This window comes from Hemicordylus capensis, chromosome 1 (assembly GCF_027244095.1).
Source record: "Hemicordylus capensis ecotype Gifberg chromosome 1, rHemCap1.1.pri, whole genome shotgun sequence".
Classification (NCBI taxonomy): Eukaryota; Metazoa; Chordata; class Lepidosauria; order Squamata; family Cordylidae; genus Hemicordylus; species Hemicordylus capensis.
The window spans coordinates 339,053,682-339,077,637 of record NC_069657.1 but is presented as its reverse complement, the minus strand read 5'-3'; the positions used below and the strand labels follow the sequence as shown (position 1 = coordinate 339,077,637).

The 23,956-nt window shown below is 46.2% G+C and overlaps 1 protein-coding gene across 8 annotated transcripts in view; it reads left to right on the top strand.

Annotated features, from left to right (window-relative positions):
* The window catches only part of FAM184A (family with sequence similarity 184 member A), a 143,029-nt gene that overhangs the window by 84,840 nt on the left and 34,233 nt on the right, over window positions 1-23,956 (top strand). For 6 of the 8 annotated variants that reach the window (XR_008312948.1, XM_053282918.1, XM_053282941.1 and 3 more), the window contains 4 exons: window positions 1,354-1,515; window positions 2,010-2,131; window positions 2,273-2,423; window positions 16,061-16,102. Coding sequence is in view for 7 of the 8 variants with exons in the window: in XM_053282918.1 (XP_053138893.1) it covers window positions 1,354-1,515; window positions 2,010-2,131; window positions 2,273-2,423; window positions 16,061-16,102 (477 nt within the window). In the remaining variant the exon portion in view is untranslated. The remainder of the gene's footprint in view (window positions 1-1,353; window positions 1,516-2,009; window positions 2,132-2,272; window positions 2,424-16,060; window positions 16,103-23,956) is intronic. The other 2 variants (XM_053282952.1, XM_053282927.1) reach the window with 1 other exon arrangement.

Here is a 23,956-nt window from a genome sequence, read left to right as displayed (position 1 = left end):
TTAAATGAATTTTAAAAAGCTTGCTTTCTTGTTTTCACCACTGCATCTCGTGTGTTCATCTTCCCATGCCTGAGATAGTATATAGCGCTTTAATCATATTTTTCACCTTCCTTTTTTCTTAAATTTTATTTTCTTAGCTGGATCTCTAGGAAGTAGTTTAGAAAATATTTACATGGGGAATAATTTTGATTAGAGAAAAAAATGCTTATTTTAGATATGCTTATCACACTACAGCTAGAGCTGCTTGGATGAAACAGGTTGCACCCACATCACTTCATGTTATCAACACTGGCCTCACATTCACATCAAGAAAAATTAGAATATTGAAACTGTGGGTCACCAAGTGGAAGGTCTGAAAGAGGTGACGAACAATGTCATCTGACCATCATCTGCACATAATCAATTGCTTGTTTCCTAATCTTGGCTGAAATTCTTTGTCAAAGGCTGCTGAAATGATTAGTAGGGTAACATTTCTTAAACTAGTGTCTAGGCTGAGATAGTCAGTTCAGACAACAGTTGCAATCTTGGTGCGTATCCAGATAGGTGAGGTGCCTAATATTGCAAACTGATTTAACAACTTTTCTAAAAAAATTGAGTTTGGTACTAGAAAGGTAATTAGATGGAAATTGAATGTCAAAATGCACTGATAGTTAAATAATTGTATATGTGAGATATGAAGGGCGGTACTGGTAACCCCATGTAACAAACAGCAACGCAGATTTATCTAGTCGGGTTTCAAACATAGTTATCAAGCACAGGCAAAAGTTCATGTTAGAGAGGATCAAATTAAGTATGTTAATTTCTCTGACTGGTACTGAGATCAGCACTGCAGCAGTGTAGCAGTGCTGATATCCAAATGAGCTAAAATTCCCCCTCTCCCCGCTCTCATGCCAGTACAGCAATAGTCTGGATATCAACACTGCCACACCAGTGTGGTGTTAGTCTGGATGTCAGCCTGTTTTTTAAATTTTATTTTTGTGTTATAAATAAATAAAATTTATAAACCACTTTTTCCACCAAGGTGCTCAAAGTGGTATAAAACAAATAATACACAAAAGTAGAAATAAAAACAATTGGTCATTTAAGTCTATACCGTTGTTTTTTATAACCCTTGGTAAAGAAGGGGAGCTAGACCTTAGAAGTTTGTGAGACTTCTTTTAAATGCTAGACGTATATCGCTTCTTTTTAAAAAGAGAGTGAATAATAACTTTCTCTATATCAAAATGATATTTAAATGAAGAAAAGATGTAAGAAAAGATTTCTGAGAAGCTGAATCTCATTCAGCAAACATCAGAATATAACCTGCAATTAATTTCCGTTAAGTTGTCAGTCTTTTGTCTTTCCTTGTTATAGATGGGTCGTCTACAAGATCTCGTAAGAAAAAGTGAGCAGGGCCTAGGTACTGCTGAAGGGCACATCTCCAATCTCCAGGAAACCCAAGAAATTCTACAAAAAGAACTAGAATTAACCAGGGCAAGACTGAGGGAGACCACAGATTCTCTTTATAATGTTGAGGTAACCTTATGGCACCATAGGACACATCATCTCCCTAATTCAGATGCTCATTGAAGTCCCAGTGTATGTATTGAGCCCTATTCCCACACACAGAGAAGCATAACTATTTATTTAAGTGTTATGTATTGATATTACCACAACTCCACATGTGTATCATTCACTGTGTGAATGCTGAACAGAACAAAACCCATTTGTGAAATAATTACTTCAGTTATCTACTTATCTTTGGGGTGGCTTTGAAAACGCTTATTCTTTTTATGGATAATTTATGAGAAAAACAACTCAATTCATATGTGATCAGGATATTATCAGTTTTAATGAAAAATTGTCAGGAATCATGCTTTTAATAAGGTAAATATATAAACTAAAACCTATATTTAACTAGCTAATGAAAAAAGATTTGTATGCCTTTAGGAAGGACATTAACATTGCTTCTGAACAACATATTGGCATAGAATGTGTATTGTTTTCTTCTGTGAACTACTTGTTTCTAGGGAGAATTAGACCAGGAAAGACAACAACATGAGGCAATGATTGTAGCCATGAGGGAAGAGGAGAAATTCAAAGTTGACAGGATGGCCCGTGATCTGGAAATAAAATGGACAGAAAATCTTCGGCAAGTTTATTTCTCTATTTAAAGCAAAACATTATTAAATTCAGTAAGATAGTGTTGGTGAAAGGTATGTATTTCAATAATCTTTTCCTAGTGTTAAGACAGGCCAGAATATATTTTAGTTTTTTCTCCTTTTCTTCTCAGACAGGAATGTAGTAAACTACGTGAAGAGTTGCGACTTCAGCATGAAGAAGATAAAAAGTCAGCAATGACTCAACTCTTGCAACTAAAAGAGAGAGAGAAAAATGCTGCCAGAGACAGCTGGCAAAAGAAAGTGGAAGATCTCTTGGATCAGGTAACTTGACTGATTACTTGCAAATGTTATTACATCTAATGAAGGATATATTGTTGCAGAACTAATTAGTTTAGAAGTTGAGGAATGAGAAAAATTCATATGCATAGATCTGTGGCCAATAGACAACATCATGTCTGTAATGTTGAAAGTGTCCAACATCCAGAATAGTGTCATGTGGGTGCAGCAGTTCTGATTTCCAGACTACCACTTTGCTTTTGTGCAAGTGCGAAAAGGGTGATTTTTGCCAGTCTCCCTTCCCTCTGAAGCTCACTATGTGTCACACAAATAGTCCCTGAGGGTCATGTGACAACACAGTGGTAGTCTGGAACTCAGCACTGCTGCAACTGCACAGTACTGTGCGGTTTCATATTTTTGTGAATCACCTAGAGCCTTTGGAGTCAGGCGGTATATAAATGAAATAAATAAAAATAATAAATAATACTAATCTGGTAATGGGCATTTGGAGGGAGGCCAAGAGCCCCCCCCCCCCATCGAGGTAGTCCCATTGCATTCAGTGGGACTTATTCCCAGGTAAGTGGGTATAGGATTGCTGTTTTTGCCCCCACCCCCTTCCAGGAAAATGTCCTGCAGATGCTCATGATCTGATTGTCGGCCACTTTACATATTTAAAAATATGGGTGTGCCTTGTATCAGTGACTAACTGGAATAGCGCTATAAAGAATAAGCCATGATATTTGCCCTTTCCCATGTACAAATTTGGACGAGAAAAACAGGCTGCGAAACCTGTGTGACTTATGTCATATTTGAGGGGGATCCAAGTTAAAATACTGAAAATCATGTTTTGGTTCACCAGCCCATTTTTGCCCAACAGTCAGTGCTCCATACCAACTTCCTGGAACTCCTCATGGTCTTCCTAGCTCTAAAGTCTTCTACCCATGATAACCACCACCACCCCCCACTGCATAATTCAAGTGTTAATAGGCAATACCATAACAACTGCCTGTATCAGTCAACAAGGCAGGACAGTTTCCAGGTCACTTTGCAATTTGGTGATTCAGCTTTGGGTTTGGAACATTCTGCACAAAGTCTTTGCTATAGCTCTCCACATAAAGGGCACAGACAACTCTCTCACAGATGCCTTGAGCAGGAAAACAAATCCTTTTCAACAATATGAATGGGAAATCAACCAATTGATTCTGAACAATCTATTCCAACAATGAGGGGACCCCCCCCCAATAGACCTCTTCACAATACTGCTCAAGAGGGGAAAGGTCCTAGGAAAAAGGTCTCTAAAGTAAGCTTTATCTTACTTCCCTGAAAGAGTTAGGACTTCCTAGTTTTTCTATTAAAGTCCACATAGCAGCCCTTTCAGATACTCACCTGCGTTGGGATGCTAAAACACTCTTCTCCTACCCTGGCTCCAAGAGGTTTCTAAGAGGTATTGACAACCTGTTTCCCCCAGTGAGAAAACCTATAGAACCATGGAGCCTTTCCTTAATATTTTCTTCTTTGACAGAGGCACCATTCAAACACCTTGCCTCTGCCTTGCTGAAATTGTTAATCCTAAAGGTGGCCCTTTTGGTAGCTATAACATCTGCAAGGAGGGTTGGTGAATTGATTGTCTTAAGGTTAGACCATCCTTTTACTAAATTCTTTTCTGATAAAATAGTAATGAGGACTGATCCTTCTTTTATGGCTAAAATAGTTTCTGACTTCCATATCAACCAGGATATCGTTCTCCCTGCATTTTTCTAGAATCCTACCTCCACTCTGGAATAATCCCTCCACTCTATGGATGTTCGTAGAGTGCTTCTTTTCTATATGGACAGAACCAAAGGCTTTTGAAAGGCAAGAGACTATTTGTCACCTTCAAGGGTCACAATAAGGGCAGTACTATTTCCAGACAAAGTTCGTCTCATTGGCTCGTAGAGCTCATTTTCCTGTGTTATAAACTTCAAGGAATAAAACCTGCTCCAACTATCAAAGCCCATTCCATCAGAGCCATGGCTACCTCTGCAGCACATACTGTATGTATCCAATTAAATAATTGTCTGCAATTAGCATTATGGACATTTGTAAAGCAGCCGCATGGTCTTCTAGCCCACTGTTCATAAAGCACTATGCCACTGATATCTGAACAGTGGCTGAGGCTAATTTCGGACGAGCAGTTTTAAAGAAAGTTCTTTTTATAACATCCTCACACCCTTCCACCTCTTGGTGAGCTTGTTAATCACCCATGTAGGGAATGATCCCGGATCACCATAAAGATAAACAGGTTGTTTACCTGTACAGGTGATCTTTAGGTGGGCTGGGATAATTCACAACACCAGCCCCGCCACGCCACTGCTTGGATGCCTAGTTGCTAATTTTCAATGCTTCCAATGAACAGACCTCTTGTAGTCGACTAGGAACTGAGCTACAGGTGCTCTGCTGCCCAAGATACTGAGCACACTTTGTGCATGAACGGCAGAGCTTCAGAGTGCCCAGTGGAGCTATGAAATCCTTCTGCAGGGCTACTGTGCAGGCACATTACCCATGTTGTGAATGATCCCAGGTCACCTAAAGATTACTTGTTGCAGGTACTTTTATCATGACTCCTACCAGAGCCAGAGGAGGTGGAGGGGAGTTCACTGGGGTTGAATCCTTGTCTGTAAGGGATTCACAATAGGCTGCCACCATCCACTTTATTTTGATGTGGGAAAACCCACTCTCCTGGGGGTGGGGGGTGTAAAGTGGCAAAACTCTCTCAAATGGGCTGAGCAGACTTAGACCTCCAAAGGCATGTGACTGAGGCAGAACCAAAATGAAGAGTAGCACACTTGAGCAATAAGGATTTATTATCAGATTAAAAGGAAAAGATGTAATAAGAACAATTTTCTTTTCATAAAACAGATTGTAAGAGACTTTTCATTAACCTGGCAACACAGATTCCAAGCAATCAGTAAAGAAAAATAACTTCCCTGGTGTGTTTAACTGACTTGGTCCTAACTTATTATTTACAGGCTGCAGCCTTCCCATAACCCCAGCCAGGGGTGCACCAAAGTAATTTGGGTACCTGGACCGCCCAGCCACGAGGGCCCCCCGCCCTGCATGAGGTCCCCCTAATCTCCTTTGGGGGCCCACACCCGCCAAAGTTCCACTTTTTAAAATAATGCTTACCACGGCCAGGGGGTGGCTGTGGGGGAGGGGGAGCAGAGCAGTCCTTCTCCCTCCCCCCCCCGGGTGGTGGCAACCGGGAGAGATGCTAGACCCATCCATTCGGGCCAATGTCTTTAAGAAACTGCGAGGTGCACCTGCGCAGAAGAGATGGTCGCAAACTTTTAACCATCTCCTCTGTGGAGGCGCACCTCGCAGTTTCTTAAAGACGGTGGCCTGAACGGATGGGTCCAGCGTCTCTCCTGGTTGCTGCTGCTGGAGGTGGGAGGGAGAAGGAATGCTCCGCCCCCACTCTGCAGCCCCCCCCCTCGGCTGCAGTAAGCATTTTTTTTTTAAAGCGGAACTTTGGCGGGTGTGGGGCAGCTGCCAGAGGCCCCCGGCCTCGACCATTTGGAGCCCCCCCCCCGATCTTGGACCAGACCGGGTCCCCAAAGTCCGGGGGTTAATGTGCCTCTGTCTCTAGCAGCTCTCAGCCTGCTGCTTCCTCAGGGTCCTCCTGGGGCAGACTAACAAACAAGCCAAAGCTTCTGGTGGCTGAGCCAGAAATCCCCACCCAGTCCTCTGAAATAGTCCCTTTGATTTGAACTTTCTGGAATTTTTTCCTTATTAGAAAAGGCTCACCCTCCCAGCAATACACCCCCTGCTTAAAACGAGACCCAAGGAGTGAAGGGACATTGACAGTTACTGGAACTCTCCTCCCTGGGCAAATAATTTCCCCATTAAATTCTAGCAGAGCAGGGCTAGTCTTCTCTGTTCCCCCTTCTGAAAGGTGACGTACATAGTTGATATGGGCCACTGCTCAGGGACAGTCCTTTTTTAGGTGCCCTCCCCACTGCATCTGAAACATCAAGGGGGAGGTGTATCTGCATGGTGGCCTTCTGGTGGGGGAAGCTCCTCCCACTTGGGTGTGTTAGGATGTACAGAGGCCCCTAAGCCTGCCTGGGCCGGGTGTTGGTCCTCCTGATGCACAAAGTATATTGGAGAGTTTCTTGAGCAGGTGTTCTAGATAGATCTGGAACATAACTCAGCGTCAGCAAAACTTTCAGCCAACAACCTTGCTTCAGTAATGGTCTTTGGAGCTCAATTGAACAGTTGTTCATAGAGTGAATCTGGAAGTAGTCTGAGGAACTGCTCAAGTTGTATAAGTTTCACCAAGTCCTCTAGGGTCTTTACCTCGGCCCTCTCCATCCACACTTCACTCACCCTTCGTACTGATGCACAAAGGTCTGGTATGTCTCACTGAACGTTTTCTGGAGGTTACAGAACTTTCTGTGGGCATTCTCAGGGGTAAACCCCAAACTGGACTTCAGTCTTTGCCACAAAAGCTGATAGTCCTCTATCTCCTCCACTTTCATCTCAGCAGACACTTTACCCCACTGAAGTGTGGTCTCAGATAATACATGTACTGTGCCTCAGGTATTTTGTAGCTAATGCAGGTTTTCTCACAGTTGGCCAGGTATGCATCAGCCTCCTCCCCTTCCCTATATTCAGGGAACTTGTGTTTTTCCACTGGTGCTGCTGGGATAATCAGTTGGGGAATGAGTTCTTTATTAATCCTTGCCATCAGAGCCTCATGGGCCAACACAGCTTTCCTCTGTTCCACAGCCAGTCTTTCCCTTTCCTGTTCCATAGCTAGTTTTTCCTTTTCTCTTTCCCTTTCTGTCTCCATTGTCTTGAGTTCAATTTGGTACTTCCAATATTCCAGCTTTTGGGAAGTTGCCTCTGGACCTCCACCTGGCCTTGATCCGGTTCCCAGGCCACTGTGTGTCTGAAGCTGGTCTTCTTCCCCATTTTCCCCTGCAGCTAGTATTTTGGTTTCAGTGGCCTCCACTGCACAGTTGGCATTTAGTACACGTTCCAAAGGAGCATACACGCTGAACCTTATTCCTAGCACTAGCTTGACTGTCCATCGTTTCATGAGAGCTAGAAATAAAATAAACATATATTAGCTTTGATCTGGTTGCAAAATAAAATCCGCCCCCCTCTCTCTTAATGTATGAGAAAAAATAAGTTCCGATTTTCAAAAAGCCCATGAGCGCGGGGGGGGGGGGGGGGGCAATACTGTCATTCCCATTTACTCAGGGTTGCCTTAATATTCTAGTTTTCTTTCAAACCCTAATCCCACTGTGCTGCCACCATTTCATGACTCCTACCAGAGCCAGGGGAAGAGAGGGGAATTCACTGGGGTTGAATCCTTGCCTGTAAGGGATTCACAATAGGCTGCCAGCATCCACTTTATTTTGATGTGGAAAAACCCACTCTCTCTATAAAGTTTGGGGGTGGGGAGTGGCAAAACCCTCCCCAAAAGGGCTGAGCAGCCTTAGGCCTCCAAAGGCATGAGCCTAAGGAAGATCCAAAATGAAGAGTAGTGCACTCCAGCAATGAAGATTTATTATCAGATTAAAAGAAGTAGGTATGCAATAAGAACAGTTGTCTTTTCATAAAACAGATTGTAAGATAGTTTTCATTAACCTGACAACACATATTCCAAGCAATTGGTAAAGAAAAATTACTTCCCTGATGTGTTTAATTGACTTGGTCCTAACTTATTACTGACAGACTGTAGCCTTCCCATATCCCCAAAAGCTTTCAGCTTGCTGCTTCTAGGGGTATGCACAGAACTGGATCTGGTTCGAGATCCGTCGATGCCCATAAGAATGGTTCTGCGCCTGCGCAGGAACCACACGGTAGCCATGCCTGAGCTCGTCGAAGCGTCTAAGCCACGCCCCACGCTGCTGCGTGCTATTTAAGGCGCGGCTAAGGCGCGTAGTCCCTCAGTTCTTTTCCGACCGCCTTGTGTCTTGGACCTGCGGTCTGTGCCTCTTCGTCGTACATAGTACCTCTTTCGTTCATCCTATCTATCCTCTTGACCACGGACTGGAATTTTGGACTTCGTTAACTCTGACTACGGAACGGCATACGGTGATTCTCTGGCTTTGACTCGGACTGTTTCTTGGTGACTTCTGGTGAGCGGACGCGGAACGGCTTTGACCACTGACTATGGCTGACAGAAAGAAATCGTTTAAATGGTGCGAGGGTTGCAGGGCTAAGTTGCCTTCTAAAGACCTCCACGACCTCTGCCTTTTGTGCCTTGGTGAGGAGCATAACGTCTCCTCCTGTAAAATCTGTCTGTCCTTTTCAAAACAGACACGAAAGAATCGGGCTCTTCGCCTTCGTGCGGCAATTTATGATAATGTTCTGAGCCCTTCTACACCTGGCACACCTCGACCTTCGACGTCTACCGCGCGTGCCACTCCGACACCGAAAACGCCGAAACTCTCATCGACGTCGACTGCGCGTAAACCTTCTGATGCGGTTCCCGCCAAAACTGTGTCGACGTCGAAAAGCCCCTCGACATCAGAGAAAGGCTCGGTGTCAGTACGGTCTTCATCGAAGAATTCCTCTTTCACCTCGAAGTCCTCCCGTCACTCTAAGGAACGTGACAAGGCTTCCAAACATCGACGCGAAGATGTCTCCACTCCGAGTGGTTCTAAACGTCAGAGAACCCGGGAGAGCCCACGGGGCCATACGCCGTCTCCCTCCTCGGCTCAACCATTGATACCGGTTAGTACGCCGAGACCTTTGACATCGACCGACTCCTCGACGCATACGTTGGTCCCACAAGTATTGCCGACTCCCTCGGCATCGATGGTTATCGATATTGATGCCCCGGCTCTCCAGCTTCCCATTTCGGACACGTCGACATCGATAGTAATCGACGCCGAGCGATCCGCCGCGACTGTCTCTGCACATGCGTCGACCTCATGCGACGTCGAACAAGATTTGGTCCTTCCTCACTCTTCACAGCCTTCGATGCCGACAGCAAGGAGTCTTTCTCCAGCTCCTACGCCTTTGGCATCTTCTGCTTCGCCTTCGACACCACAAGCTTTGATACTTGTTCCCTCAGCATTGCACACTCCAGTCCTCTCGGCTTCAACTCAAGTCACTCCTCGGTATCGAGCGCCGATACCACCGTTCCAGGTGGTCGATGCTGAAGCTGAGGAATCTTTACCAGCTGCAACTCGGTCGCTTTTATCACTTTTGGACTCGACATCGAGCGGCCGCTCGACATTCACTGGTTTCCCGTCAATTGGCTTAGATGCTCAAGAAGTGACAGCTCCTTCGTCTCGACCTCCTGCTTCTTCATCCTCCAGCCGTTTACCTCAGACACCTTGGCATTCTTGTGGGTACCGCCACCCTTCATTGGGAGTCTCTTCTCCAGCTGGTCCTTATAGAGATGAGACGAACCTGCCCTGGAGACCGGTTACACCTTCTCACCCCTTCACCACCTTTGGGACAGTGTCCACTCAAACACACCATTTCGCAGTGATCCACCGTGCCACACAGACGTCGTTAACCCAGTTTGCGTCTGCGTCCACACAAGCGAATCTACTGCCGCTTCTGACTACTGCTGCTACTCAAACTGCCCGTCATCGCGATGAGGGTGACCAACCGCCACCTGCCTCTCCCTCAGAACATTATGGATCTTCTGATTTCGAATCTGATCCGGAAGACGCTGGTTCTATTGTCGAACCTCCGACTGACGTGGCCCCGGTGACCTACGTTTCACCAAACGATGAAATGAAAGCGTACCACAAGCAAATTCGGGCCATGGCCGATGCGCTGGGCTTGGATGTCCGTTCCCAGCTGGCCACTATTGATGACCCTGTGTATAATTTCATGTTGAAAATACAATCAACGGCTCCAGTAGCCCTACCAATGTTACCTGTAATTACAAGGGCGGCTAAATGTGCTTGGGATGTACTCCATACCTCTACCCCGACCTCAAAAAAACTAGCAAACCTCTACAGAATTCAGGACAAAGATAACGGCTATCTCCTTAAACACCCGGCACCTAATTCATTGGTGATCGATTGCGCAGCGGCATCTAAATCTGGCAAGAGATTCACTGTGCCTCCAGACAGAGAGGGCAGGAAACTTGACTTACTAGGAAGAAAGATATATTCGACTTCCTGCCTTTCCATCAAGGTGGCAAATTATGCAGCATGCACTGCTAAATATTCGCACGGCCTGTGGGAAGATTTAGAAAATGATATAGACTGCCTCTCCTTTGAAGACTTTAAGAAGAAGTTCCGCCAAACCCTGGAGAACTCCGGAGACTTAACGCGCAGACAACTCAGTATTGCCAAACATTTGGCTGAGAGTGAGTCGCGAGCAATGACTGCAGCAATAACATTAAGAAGACATGCTTGGCTGAGATCTACCAGCCTCCAGATGGACATGAGAGAAAAGATAGAAGGCTTGCCCTTCGACGGCACTGGTCTCTTCAGTGAAACAACTGATTCTACGATGGAGCAGCTTAAAAAATCTAAATTCACTGCAAAAACCTTTGCCTCTCATCCTTCTACCTCTACCTCTACGTCCTCCTCTTCATACCGGAACAACTACGGTAGATTCCGATCTTCTTACAAACCTCAAGATAGACGTGACTTTAGGAAGCCCTACTCCTCTTACCAACGCCGCCAGTTCTATCAGAGAAAGAAGACTCCTCAATCCCAGCGACCGAAGACGCAAGATGCCCAAAAGCGTCTTTGAAATTTTGGTTCGCCCATTGACACCTGCCCGCCTCCTCTCTCCGCATATCCCCCCTTTCCCGCCAGCAGGGGCACCTCCATCTGCCTTGACGGATCTCTCCATCCTTCCGTTCCAGCCCTTAATCAGGCTGGCAGGCCATGCCCCTGCGTGGCACCATATAACATCGGACCGGTGGGTCCTAAAAATAGTATCCTCTGGCTATGCGATCGAATTCAGGACTCTTCCACGTTTTACGGGGATGAGACTCACTCCGGCCTCGGAGCCGCTGCTTCAGGAAGTGAGGGAGCTTCTGGAGAAAGGGGCTATCGCCCCGGTGTCATGGGCAGACAGGCAAGCGGGGTTCTATTCAACATACTTTCAGATCCCGAAACGGGATGGGGGTCTCCGCCCCATCATGGACCTCCGACGCCTGAACAAATTTATCCACACCAAAAAGTTCCGTATGATGACGTTGCAACAGATCCTCCCGCTGCTTCAGGGGGAAAAGTGGCTTGCGACGTTGGATCTCAAGGACGCCTATTTTCATATCAATATACGTCCATGTCATCGCAAATACCTGCGATTCACTGTCGGCGACAGAGTGTTTCAATACAATGTATTGCCCTTCGGATTGTCCACCGCCCCAAGGGTCTTTACGAAATGTATGGCTGTGGTGATCGCACATCTAAGGACCAGGGGTGTGTCAATCTATCCGTATCTGGACGATTGGCTCCTGTCTGCAAGGGACGAAAACGAGTTAGTTTCGCACGTCCATTATGTAGTGAACCTGCTCCACGACTTGGGTATCCAAATAAATTGGAAGAAATCGCACCTGACGCCGACACCCGTACTCTCCTATATAGGAGCACTCCTAGACACGGCGCAACAAAGGGCGTTCCTCCCGGCAGACAGATTCACCTGCATCCAGAATCTTATCTTCCAAATTCAAGAACGTCCTCTACAACCGGCCAGGGTGATTCAACGCCTATTGGGTCTGATGGCATCTTGCAATACGGTGATCTTCTTTGCCAGACTCAAAATGAGGAAACTTCAGCTCTGGTTTCTTTCAGTTTTTCACCCTATCAGAGACAATCAATCGAGACGCCTTCTACTTCCATCAGAAGTCCTTCAATCACTCACCTGGTGGACAAACCACAGGAGCTTACTCGAAGGAGTGCCCTTCCAGTCTCCTACCCCTTCGGTGTGGATGGCCACAGATGCCTCTCTCCAAGGGTGGGGAGCCCATTGCGGCAGCCACAAGATTCAAGGGAAATGGTCCCTCCAACGGTCCAAGCTGCACATCAATTTCCTCGAGCTTCTGGCTGTCTTCCAGGCCTTGCAGTCCTTCCTGCCAATACTTTGAGGGAAGGTTGTCCAAATCCACCTGGACAACACAACTGCTCAAGCCTATATAAATCGACAAGGAGGAACTGTCTCCCGCAGTCTGTGTGCTCTCAGTGTACAAATGTGGCACTGGTGTATTCTACACCGCATCTATCCCCTGGCTGTACATATCAAGGGTCTGGACAACACTCTGGCAGACGACCTCAGCAGGGTCTTCTTGCAGGACCGCCAGCACGAATGGGAAATCAGGACAGACGTGATAACTCCTTTCTTCAACCAGTGGATGAGGCCCTCTGTGGATCTGTTCGCTTGTTTGGAAAATGCGAAATGCGACCGCTTCTGTTCAAGAGCAGGCCACGACAATCTTTCACTGGGGGATGCCTTTCAGTTGGATTGGTCTCTGGAGACGCCATACATGTTCCGCCCCCTGCCGTTAATACCCAGGGTGGTAGCCCGCCTTCTTTCCAACCCGACCAACTGCATCCTAGTAACTCCTTGGTGGCCAAGACAACCTTGGTTTCCTCAAGTACGCAGACTGGCAAAGAACTGCTACAAGCACCTGCCTTATTATCAAGATCTCCTCACTCAGGACGGAGGTCTCGTTCTGCATCCAGACATTCAAACCCTTCATCTGACTGTATGGAGGATAATCTGTTAACTCATATTCTGCTCAATCAGCGTAAGGAATCTACGCGCCGAAACTACAAACACAAATGGAACCGTTTTAGGTCTTATGCACGCACCAAAGGATTTCTCCCTCGGCGAGCTTCAATCCGTGAAGTTCTACGATACCTTACATCTTTGAAGACCAAGGGTCTTGCTAACGTGTCCCTGAAGGTCCACTTGGCTGCCTTATCCGCATACCATCCTGGACACGATGGAAGTACGTTGTTCTCACATCCACTAAGTAAAGCCTTCCTGAAAGGCCTGTCTCGAGTATATCCTGCAGTCAAGATGCCGGTAGAACCATGGAGCCTATCATTGGTCCTGTCTTCACTGACTCAGGCTCCGTTTGAACCCATGGCCACGTCCTCCCTCAAACTACTTTCCTGGAAGACAGCCTTCCTGATTGCAGTCACATCAGCAAGACGTGTTAGTGAACTGACCGCTCTTAGAGTTGACTCGCCTTACACAGTTTTTCACCCAGACAAAGTCCGCATGCGCCTCGATCCGGCGTTTCTACCAAAAGTTGTTTCTAACTTCCACTTAAACCAGGATATCATCTTACCTACTTTCTTCAGGAACCCCTCCTCTGCCTTGGAAAAATCATTACATGCTATGGATGTGCGTCGTGCCCTCCTATACTACATGGATCGCACGAAACCCTTTAGACTTTCCACTCGTCTATTCATATCCTATACGGGACCGAACAAAGGTTCTCCTATCTCCAGGCAAAGATTGTCCGGATGGCTGGTGGAACTCATTCTGCTAACTTATCGTCTACAGGATAAATCACCTCCTGAGGCCATTAAAGCCCACTCCATCAGGGCTCAGGCTTCCTCTGCTGCTCACCTTTCCGGGGTCTCATTTGGAGACATCTGCAAAGCTGCTACCTGGTCTTCAGAATCCCCGTTTATAAAACACTACGCCATAGACGTACGCTCTGCTGCGGAGGCTACCTTCGGGAGAAGTGTATTAAAACAGGTGTTACATTAGCCACTACTGCTCCCTCCTCCTATTGGAGCTTGCTAAACACCCATTCTTATGGGCATCGACGGATCTCGAACCAGATAAACAGGTTGCTTACCTGTAACTGATGATCTGGTAGAGATCCGTCGATATCCATAAGACCCTCCCGACCTTCCCCTCTGCAGTAGTGCTACGTCTCTGTGCGTACTGGTGTGTGGCTTCTCCTCTTCGGATCTTCTGTCCTGTGTCATGGATGAACTCACCTGATAGATGATCGTCCTCCGCGGCGGTCGTCCAAGAACTGAGGGACTACGCGCCTTAGCCGCGCCTTAAATAGCACGCAGCAGCGTGGGGCGTGGCTTAGACGCTTCGACGAGCTCAGGCATGGCTACCGTGTGGTTCCTGCGCAGGCGCAGAACCATTCTTATGGATATCGACGGATCTCTACCAGATCATCAGTTACAGGTAAGCAACCTGTTTTTCTGTGCACTCCCGGGAGGGTGGGGGGTTACTTTAAGGGGTAGGGAGGGTGCCTCCTACCTGCCCATCCCTGCCTTGCCGCTTTCCCCCCACCTGTGCTGTCCCAAAAAGCAGGGCTGCAGTGTTGCTCCTTGCTGCCTCGTTCAGTGTCACAAATGGCCGACGCATGTGCCATGCACACACATGTCAGCCATTTGCGTGGCGACACTGAATGGGGCTGCAAGGAACAACGCTGTAGCCCCACACCCACACTTTTTGGGAGAGCGCAGGCAGGGGGGAGTGGCGGGGCAGGAATGGACAGGGAGGAGACACCCTCCCTGCCCCTTAAATTAACCCCTCTGGCCTCCGAACTGGCTCAAACACTGACACTTCGAACCAGTTCAGCGCTCCAGAAAAGGAGTGCCGAACCGGTTCTGTGGACATCCCTAGCTGCTTCTTTCTGGCCCTCTGGGACATACTAACTAACAAGCCAAAGCTTCTGCTGGTGGCTGAGTCAGAAATCCCCACTCAGTCCTCCAGAATGGTCCCTTTGATTTCAACTTCTCAGGCTTTTTTACTAATCAGGAAAGGCCCACCCTCTCAGTAGTTGTTTTAAATGAGGCCTAGTCCTCCCCTGTTTACTTCCCATCACTACAACTTTGAACAAAGTTCTTACTTTTTTAGCAAATACATGCAGAAGGAAAGGACATAAATCAGTCTCACTGACCCCTGATTGGTTTTACTGAAAGATGAAACAATGTGGGAAACTAAAATGACTGATAGCTAAATCATAAATCATATATCCAGCAATGAAACTATCCATCATTCACTTTTAACTATTGTATTGATCATATGTTGCAACGATGTATATGGTGAAGTACCACTTATACATGCTGACAGTACATTTTCAGCTTGTTAGTAAATGGCCTATATATTATTATATGTAAAATGTAATTTTGCTATGGATCTTCAGGAAAATTCATATCTAAATCTAAAAAAAGATTCAGTTTAATTAAGCATCTTGATTTGGGATAGCTAATAAAATAGGCTTATATGCTTTATGATGTTGCAGAGTTGTTTAAAAACAACAGCAAAAATTCTGGCAGTGGATTTCAAATATATAGCTGAACATTTGTTTTAAAATATTTAAAGAGAGGTGCTAACGAATATTAACTGTGAATAGATATTTGACTATTTTTCCAGACAACGTTTACTAAAATATTAGATGTCTCAATTTGGATCAAATAAAAAATAATTTGTATCCTGGAACATAATAAAATTCTTAGAATATATGCCAATTTTCATTCTTTTCCACTTTTAATTTTTAAAAATGGGACAAAAATACTCTCACTAATTATGTGATTCCTTATCTGTTTAGTGGATTTATATAATAAGCCATAGCAAAACTTTTGTATGTCAGTTCCCCCCCTATCTTCTACATATTTTTCCTTGTCAGATTAATCTTAATGTTCTGTGTTATACTGTCCCTTCTTTATCCCATCTTCTTAGTTTTCTGAATGTTTCCCTTTATTCCTGTGATCTTTCCTTCATAGCGGCACTGTCTCGGTGAAGCTTTGCATAAATCTATCAGCAATGTAAGTGAGTCGCACTTACAATTTGTACATGAGGGCATGCTTGCACTTCTCAACTTGCATATTGACCAGTGCTGCTTCAAAGCATTAGCCTTTGATTTATTTTTTTAAAGTGTGTGGGTGGGTGGGATTACGCATTAATTTCATAAAAAGCTCTGTGCTGCATTCATTAATTCATATGTGTATATTCGTATCATATGGCATCAAACATTACACAGTCATTTTATGTGATGTAAAAACAAGCTTGCAGGCAGTACATTTGTACATTATAAAGCTTTTTATAAAGCATGGAAAGTGTGGTACTATATTATAATTTAAAATAATAATGTAACTTGGTTATAGCTGAGCTCCTTTATTTCGTTCTTGTTTCTATAAAGCACTACAAAACATGCCTGGGATCCTAATAGGCAAGTGTATAACACCACATGTATACCAGAGCTTTTTCATCTCCACTTTCTGCAGTAGACCCTTGCCTCTCATCTCCCAAAAGCCTCCTGAAGTAAGAGGATCCTCTGGAGTGATACACACTTCAGTATGGTGGGATGCCAATGTGGAGTGGAGATTAGAAATCAATGACTTTGAGGTGTGCGCATGGAAATGCCTTTTACTTGCATAATGTTTTGATTCCAGCCAATATCTAAAAGTAATGATTAGAATAAATCCAAGAATACTAATGCCCTGCATCTTCAGGACTGTCAAAATAGTTAAGCTCCTCTAAAATTTCATAATGGCCCCTTTTATTTGGGGGCAAGATAGCAGCCATGGGCCATAATCCTAGACAGCCATATATATGGGTAGATAAGAAGCACATGTGCTGATGATGATGACAAATTCTTTTAGAAGGTTCTTAATACAACTGAAATAAAAACCTTTTAATTCTTTATCAAATAAGTGATAAAAGAGGGAGAAATAAATTCTAACCAAATAAATTCTAAAAACTAACCATGCTGAATAAAATCTTTGAATTATTTCTTATGCTCTGTGCTGTTTTGCAGATACACCTCTTCACTTATGAATATTAATCAATAATGCTGTGCAAAATTAACATTTTATATAGCTTTTTAAAGGGCTTTTAATCTGATGAGATACAGATATTAATCATTAAAAACTTTATACAATTAAAGGATTTATTTTTATTTTTAGCAGAATCTCTTATCAGATTATTGTAGGTCCATTGGAATTGTGCCAACAGTATCGTCTAAGAAAAGGAAATTAGATATATTATTATTAACCGACTAGAAATAGTGAGTGAAAGCTTAAAGTAGCACATGTTCATATTAAGAGTTAGGTAACATTTACTATTCAGGGCACATATTTAGGTTCCCAAATTGAGTGTTTTTTTCCTTCCTCCTCCTCCTCTTCTTCAAAAGAGGATAACAAGTAAGTTTCTAAACTATGTTTATTTGGGGTAAAACAACTTATTTCATGCATGTTTGCATTGTACATAAACGTTTGTCCTCAGTTCTTCTACTTTTATGGAGTTGAATGTAATGCATCTCTGTTTTACTTTTTTTTTTTTAACTTTTGTTTACAACAAAATATATTATTTACATACCAAGTAATTTGCCCTGATATGTTAAAAATTGGTAATGGTTATCTTATTTCATATAATTTTTCAGGAAATATTTTTAGAGACCAAAGCTCATGGCCAAACCTGGTCAGCGCTGAGTGATTAGACCTTTACCATGTATCACGAGGAGACTTTAATTATAGTGCTTAGAATGCAGGAGCATGAAAGTCAAATTCTTCGCAAGCACTCTGTATGTCACCTCTGTCATAGATGTGTAGGAGGCAAAGTAGATTTTAGCAATGAAAGGGCAGGAGTAAAGTAAGGAGTAGGACCAATGGTGAGATAAGTTGTGATTAGGGTGGAGAAGAATTTCAGAAATGTGAGGGTGAAGGTTCAGAAACAGATTCTCTCACTTTGAAAATTCCTGAGCCATTGTAAGCTGAGCCTACCACTACCTCAGATCAAAATGACTTAGTGACACTCCTTTTATCTGCTAATTTCCCTCCTTCATCGTGCTTTCCACACTTTTGCAAATGTAAATTGTGAGAGGCAAGAGGAAAGAAAAGAGTAGTCAAGGCTAAAACAAAGAGTGCTTCTAAGCTCTTCCTGCCAATGCTGACTCTGGAAAGTATCGTTGTTTATTCTGCCTACTCATGAACAGAAGAAATTTTTTTAAGCTCAGTTTTCCCAGAGTTCCCATCAACAGAGGTTCTCAGCATGCTCAAAGGCCTCTGGAAACTTAAGGACTTACCATTTGCAACCTCAACTTTTGGAACATGTGGGATGGCAGGAGGGAGAATACACAATGAATGGGCTGGCAGTAATGGTCCTTTTACTGTAAGCTTTAGTGAATTCTCAGGAAAAGCCGATAGTTTCCTGATAATTTTCCGAAAGACTCCAAGAGATCTAGCCCATTTTGAATAAAATTGAATGACTTTTGCCTCCCTCTGATTATAACGCAATAGCAAAAACTCAGCTTTCAATCTGTCATACTTTACTAGTACAATATTACTTTCTATTTGCTATAAGGGCATGCCAGCCTTTGGAGTAATAAGAGGATATGGTGATGCTATTGGAACATTTAGCAATAATAGTGCTAAGTTAGGCTGTTTTGTTCGGTTGTCAGAGCTGCTATCGTGAACTGTAGGATCTGGATTGTGATCCATTGTATCCATAAGAACTGGGTTCTGCGTCTGCGCAGGGACCTCTCGGGCTAATTAATTAGCTCCTCTCTGAGCCCCGCCCGCCTGCACGTGCCTTGCAGTGACCGTTGAAATTGGCGGTTGGGGCGCCTCTCTCTCAGTTTTCTCTTGACCGCCAAAGCGATCACACCTCATAGCTGTTGCTCCTCGATTGTACTGTTTGGACTTTAGGTTTGACTCGAATTGAATTGGTTACTGTTCTTCTAAACGGACTGTGTATTGTACTTTGTGGATTTTTGGCTTGACCTGGAATGGAAAACGGACAGTGTTTGCCTATTCTTGTCGGATTTGTCAAAGGATCGTTTACCTCGTGTTGACTCAGAACGGACTACGGATTTAGTTACTCTGCGGAGTTATTAGTGTGGAGATGGAAGTTAAGAAAACTTTCAAGAGATGTGAGAAATGCCGTGCTAAGCTGCCGTCTATGGACTACCATGACACGTGCTTGATGTGCCTCGGAGAAGAGCATAATACCGCAGCATGTAAAATTTGTTGCTCGTTTTCCAAGCAAACGAGACAGAACAGAGCGTTGCGCCTTCGAGCGGCGTTATACGAGGAGGCTCTTCGCCCACCAACGCTGCGACCATCGGCGTCGTCCAGTTCCGGGTCGATGTCGGGAGCCCCGTCGACGTTGAGTATGTGTGTGACGTCGAGCTCCCCGAGGCCGAGTGCCAGCAGGTCTGCAATTCTGCAGTCTAAAACCACTGCCGATACTCTTTTTAAGAAGCCGAAGGAGGTTTCTAAGAAGCGGAAGCACAAGGATAGAGATCGCTGATCCAAGGAGGTGGATAATCGACAGCGCGAAGCGTCTTGGCATCGAACCCCTTCTCCGGTGGTGGCGCAGGCTTATGATGAGGACTCGGACGAGTCTCCCACAGCCTCGACGTCGGCGGCATCGACGTCAACAGTCCTGGTCTCAACATCGACGGCTCTAGCCTCAACGTCCAGAGCGGGCCAGCAGGAACTACAGCCAGCTTCGGCGTTGGAATCGACACATTCTGTTTTGTCGACATCGGAGTTGACGTTGGCGTCTCAGACAGCATATATCGTCCCGCTGTCGACGTCAACAGTGCCGGAGCAGATTTTGAGTGCGAGGCGGCACCGACGCTGGTCTCGGCTACACCAGCGTTGAGGAGGATTCCTCACTTACTGTCTCCAGCATTAACTCCAGCCCAGTCCCCTTCGACACCGAGGACTCCAGGACTGGCTGGGCAAGAGGAAGGACTTCGTGAGCTGCTAGGCTCGGCTTCGAGCACCCCTTCGGGCTCGAAATTCCAAGGTTTCTTGACCGCGGGCCTGGACGAGGATCCTGATGGCGGGGAGCCAGCGGGGTTGCCTCAAACCCCTTCGTTCTCCCCTGCGCGCATGCGGGGTTTGGGGGCCGAGGCGGGGCACGCACCTCCTGCATTTCAACCGACTCATACCTGTGGCTTTCGGCATAATTTACCGGAGGATTATGCGGAATTTCTACGATGGAAGGCAGTACACAGGCCTCCAGCCCCTGATGTGCATTGTGAACCGGTTGCAGCCATTCCTATGCAAGCTGTGCATATGGACCAAGCAATGCTTCCACACGGGCCTCAAGCCCCTGTGCAGGCTTCACATATGAACCAGCTAATACTTCCGCACAGGCCTCAAGCCCCTGATGCTCATAGGGAACTGGCCGCAGCTGCTCCTGTGCAAGCTGCATTTGTGAACCTGTCAGTAATTCCTCAGGTAGTCCAGGATCAGCCACAAGTACAAGGGCAACCTGCATCCTCCGTCCTCCATGCCTTGTCCTCCGTGCCAAGCGCCAGTCATACAAACTTACCTTCCAGGGGATCCGCTGCAACCGTTGATGGTCCAGCCGCCGCAGGCCTGTGGGATGGTGGTACAAGCTCCAGAAAAACCTGCAGGAAAAAGGAAGCGAAAGTCTACGCCTCCGCCTTCGGAGCCACCTTCCTCCCCCTATGACAGCAGCGTGGATTATGATTCTGGGGCTAGTTCTGGGACAGACAATGTCAGTTGCCGGTCAGACACACACACCCCTCGGATGTTCCCCCTAGGCTCTTCACTTCACCTACGGAAGAGCTTAAGGCCTATCATGCATTGATAAGAGACATAGCAGAGGCCCTGGGGATGGACGTAAAGTCGCTGGACGCAGATGTTGTGGACCCGGTCTATAACATGATGAGGAAGTCTAAGACTTCACACCCGGTTGCTCTCACTATGATTCCTGGGATAAGCAAGGCGGCAAAGGCATCATGGGAAGCGATGGGTGTCGGGGTACCGACTTCCAAGCGCATAGAGAACTTATACAGAATCAGTGAGGAAGAGAACACTTACCTGCTGCACCATCCGGTACCCAACTCGCTGGTCGTGAGTTGCGCTTCGTCCTCCAAGAGTGGCCACCGTTATACGACACCTGCTGATAAGGAGGGAAGAAAGATTGATGTATTGGGTCGAAAGATATACAGCACCGCTAGTCTGGTGATCCGTATCGCTAATTATGCAGCGTGTATGGCTCGTTATAACCACCTGCTTTGGGATGCTCTATTGCAAGACTCCACTTCCATGACACCAGAAGAGTTTCAGTGGAAGTTCAGTGACACATACGAGAAAACTACTGCAGTGACACGGCAGCAGTTGAGTGCATTCAAGCATCTGTCTGAGACCGAATCCAGGACAATGGTTATGGCAGTGAGCCTGCGCAGGCATGCGTGGCTTCGTTCTGCTACCCTTCAGCCTGACATGAAGGACAAGGTGGAATCTCTGCCGTTTGATGGAAAGGGCTTGTTCCATGAGGACACGGACACCTCGATGGAGACTTTGAAGAAATCAAAGTTCACAGCCCGTACATTTATGGTGCCTTCAAGTGGGTCCAGTTCAACGTCGAGAAGTCAAAATTATTATCGGCAGAGGCCCAATAAATTTCAGGATAAGAAGGAATATAGGAGACAATATCGGCCCTATCAGCGCAATAGGGGATATAACCAAAAAACGAAGGGAAAGATGACACGTCAAAACGATAAGGATACCGCGAAGCAGAGCTTTTGATGGGACTGTTCGTCCACCGCACTGCCTTGGCAATTTTCGCAGCCAAATTGTCGGTCTAATTCCATCACCACCGATCGACCAATCCAGGACCCAAACCATCGGCCCTGTAGTTGCCAGAATCAACATCAGACTGGCAAGCCATGCCCAAGCATGGCACAACATAACATCCGATCAGTGGGTCTTGCGGATAGTGCAGACAGGATATGCGTTGGAATTCGAAACCAAGCCTCCTTTCTCGGGACTGGTCTACACTCCAGCCTCGGAGATACTTCAGGAGGAGGTCAAGGTGCTGCTGGAGAAACAAGCGATTACACCTGTGCAGTGGACGAACAGATTAATGGGTTATTATTCCCGTTATTTCCAAATTCCGAAGAGAGACGGCGGGATAAGAGCGATAATGGACTTGAGAGGGCTCAACCGCTACATTCAGGCCAGGAAGTTCAGAATGGTCACTTTGCAAGCTATCCTGCCCCTGTTGGTGAATGAGATGTGGGCAGTAACGCTGGATTTGAAGGATGTCTATTTTCATAGGCATCCAAGAGAGCCACTGCAAATACCTCAGGTTTACGGTGGGGGCTCAGATATATCAGTACATGGTGCTCCGATTTGGACTCTCAACTGCACCCAGGGTTTTTACCAAGGTGATGGCAGTGGTAGTGGCCTACCTACGGACACAAGGACTAAGGGTCTATCTGTACTTGGACGATTGGCTCGTGGTGAATCACGACAGGGCGTTGTTGGTCCGACAGGTGCAGCAGCTGGTGAGCTTGTTGGAGCACCTCGGGATCAACGTAAACTGGAAGAAATCAAAACTCGAGCCAATGCCCCGGGTGAATTTCATCGGAGCAATTTTAGACCTGGAAGCGGCGCGGGCATTCTTGCCTGTGGAGCGCATTGCCCAGATACACTATCTCATCCACCAATTCATGAGAACCCCGAGGCAGCCGGCAGTTCGGATTCAGAGGCTGTTGGGGTTAATGGCTTCATGTACCACCACCGTAGAGTACACGCGACTCCACATGCGCACACTACAGCAATGGTATCTCCGCAATTTTTGCCCCAGTGTGGACAATCGGCATGCGTTTGACACTGCCACCGCGGATTCTGAACAGCTTGCGGTGGTGGCTGGAGCGGCGAAATCTTGTCCAAGGAGTTGAATTCGCGTCCAGGATTCTCACGTGTCAACGACCGATGCATCCCTGACGGGGTGGGGAGCACATTGCTCCGGCCACTGTGTCTAGGGGTCGTGGACACAACCGCAGGCATTCCAGCACATCAACTATTTGGAGCTGATGGTGGTGTTTCTGGGCCTCAGGGCGTTCGAACCGCTGATTGCGGGAGCAACGGTGCAGCTGGAACTGGACAACACGACAGCAGTTACCTATGTCAATCACCAAGGTGGGACAGTGTCCCTGTCACTGTGTCTGCTGGCCCAAAGGATTTGGGATTGGTACATTCAACACTCAGTTCACCCAGTCGCAATCCACATAAAGGGTGTGGACAATTGCTTGGCCGACAGGCTCAGCAGGAGCACTGACTTCGACCAAAGGCATGAGTGGGAAATAAATTCCGTGCACCTCAGGGAGGTGTTCAGAATCTGGGGGGTCCCATAGATAGACTTGTTTGCGACACATGCCAACAAAAAAGTGTGTCAGTTACTGCTCATGTGCGGGCATAGGTCAAGGGTCCCTAGGGGACGCATTTCAACATACCTGGAAAGTGGGTCTGCTGTACCTCTTCCCACCACTTCCGCTGTTGGGGCGAACAATCGCACGTGTGATGAGGGACAAAACGAACTGCATTCTTCTGACTCCGTGGTGGCCGTGCCAACCATGGTTTGCACCGCTTCTGGAGATGTCACGGTCGATCTTCCACAGGTTCCCTCGGGTTGCGGATCTGTTACAAAGGGAACAGGGAAAGGTATTACATCCCGAGGTCCAGTTGCTGAAGCTGACTGCATGGAGAATCAACTTCGGAATAGTATATTACTGAATAGCAGGCATGAGGCAACTAGGCATAGTTACGCTTGCAGGTGGAAACGCTATCGGTCGTATATGAGAGGAAAGGGGATCAAGCCCTTACGTGCAAATCCGCGTGAAGTGCTAAGGT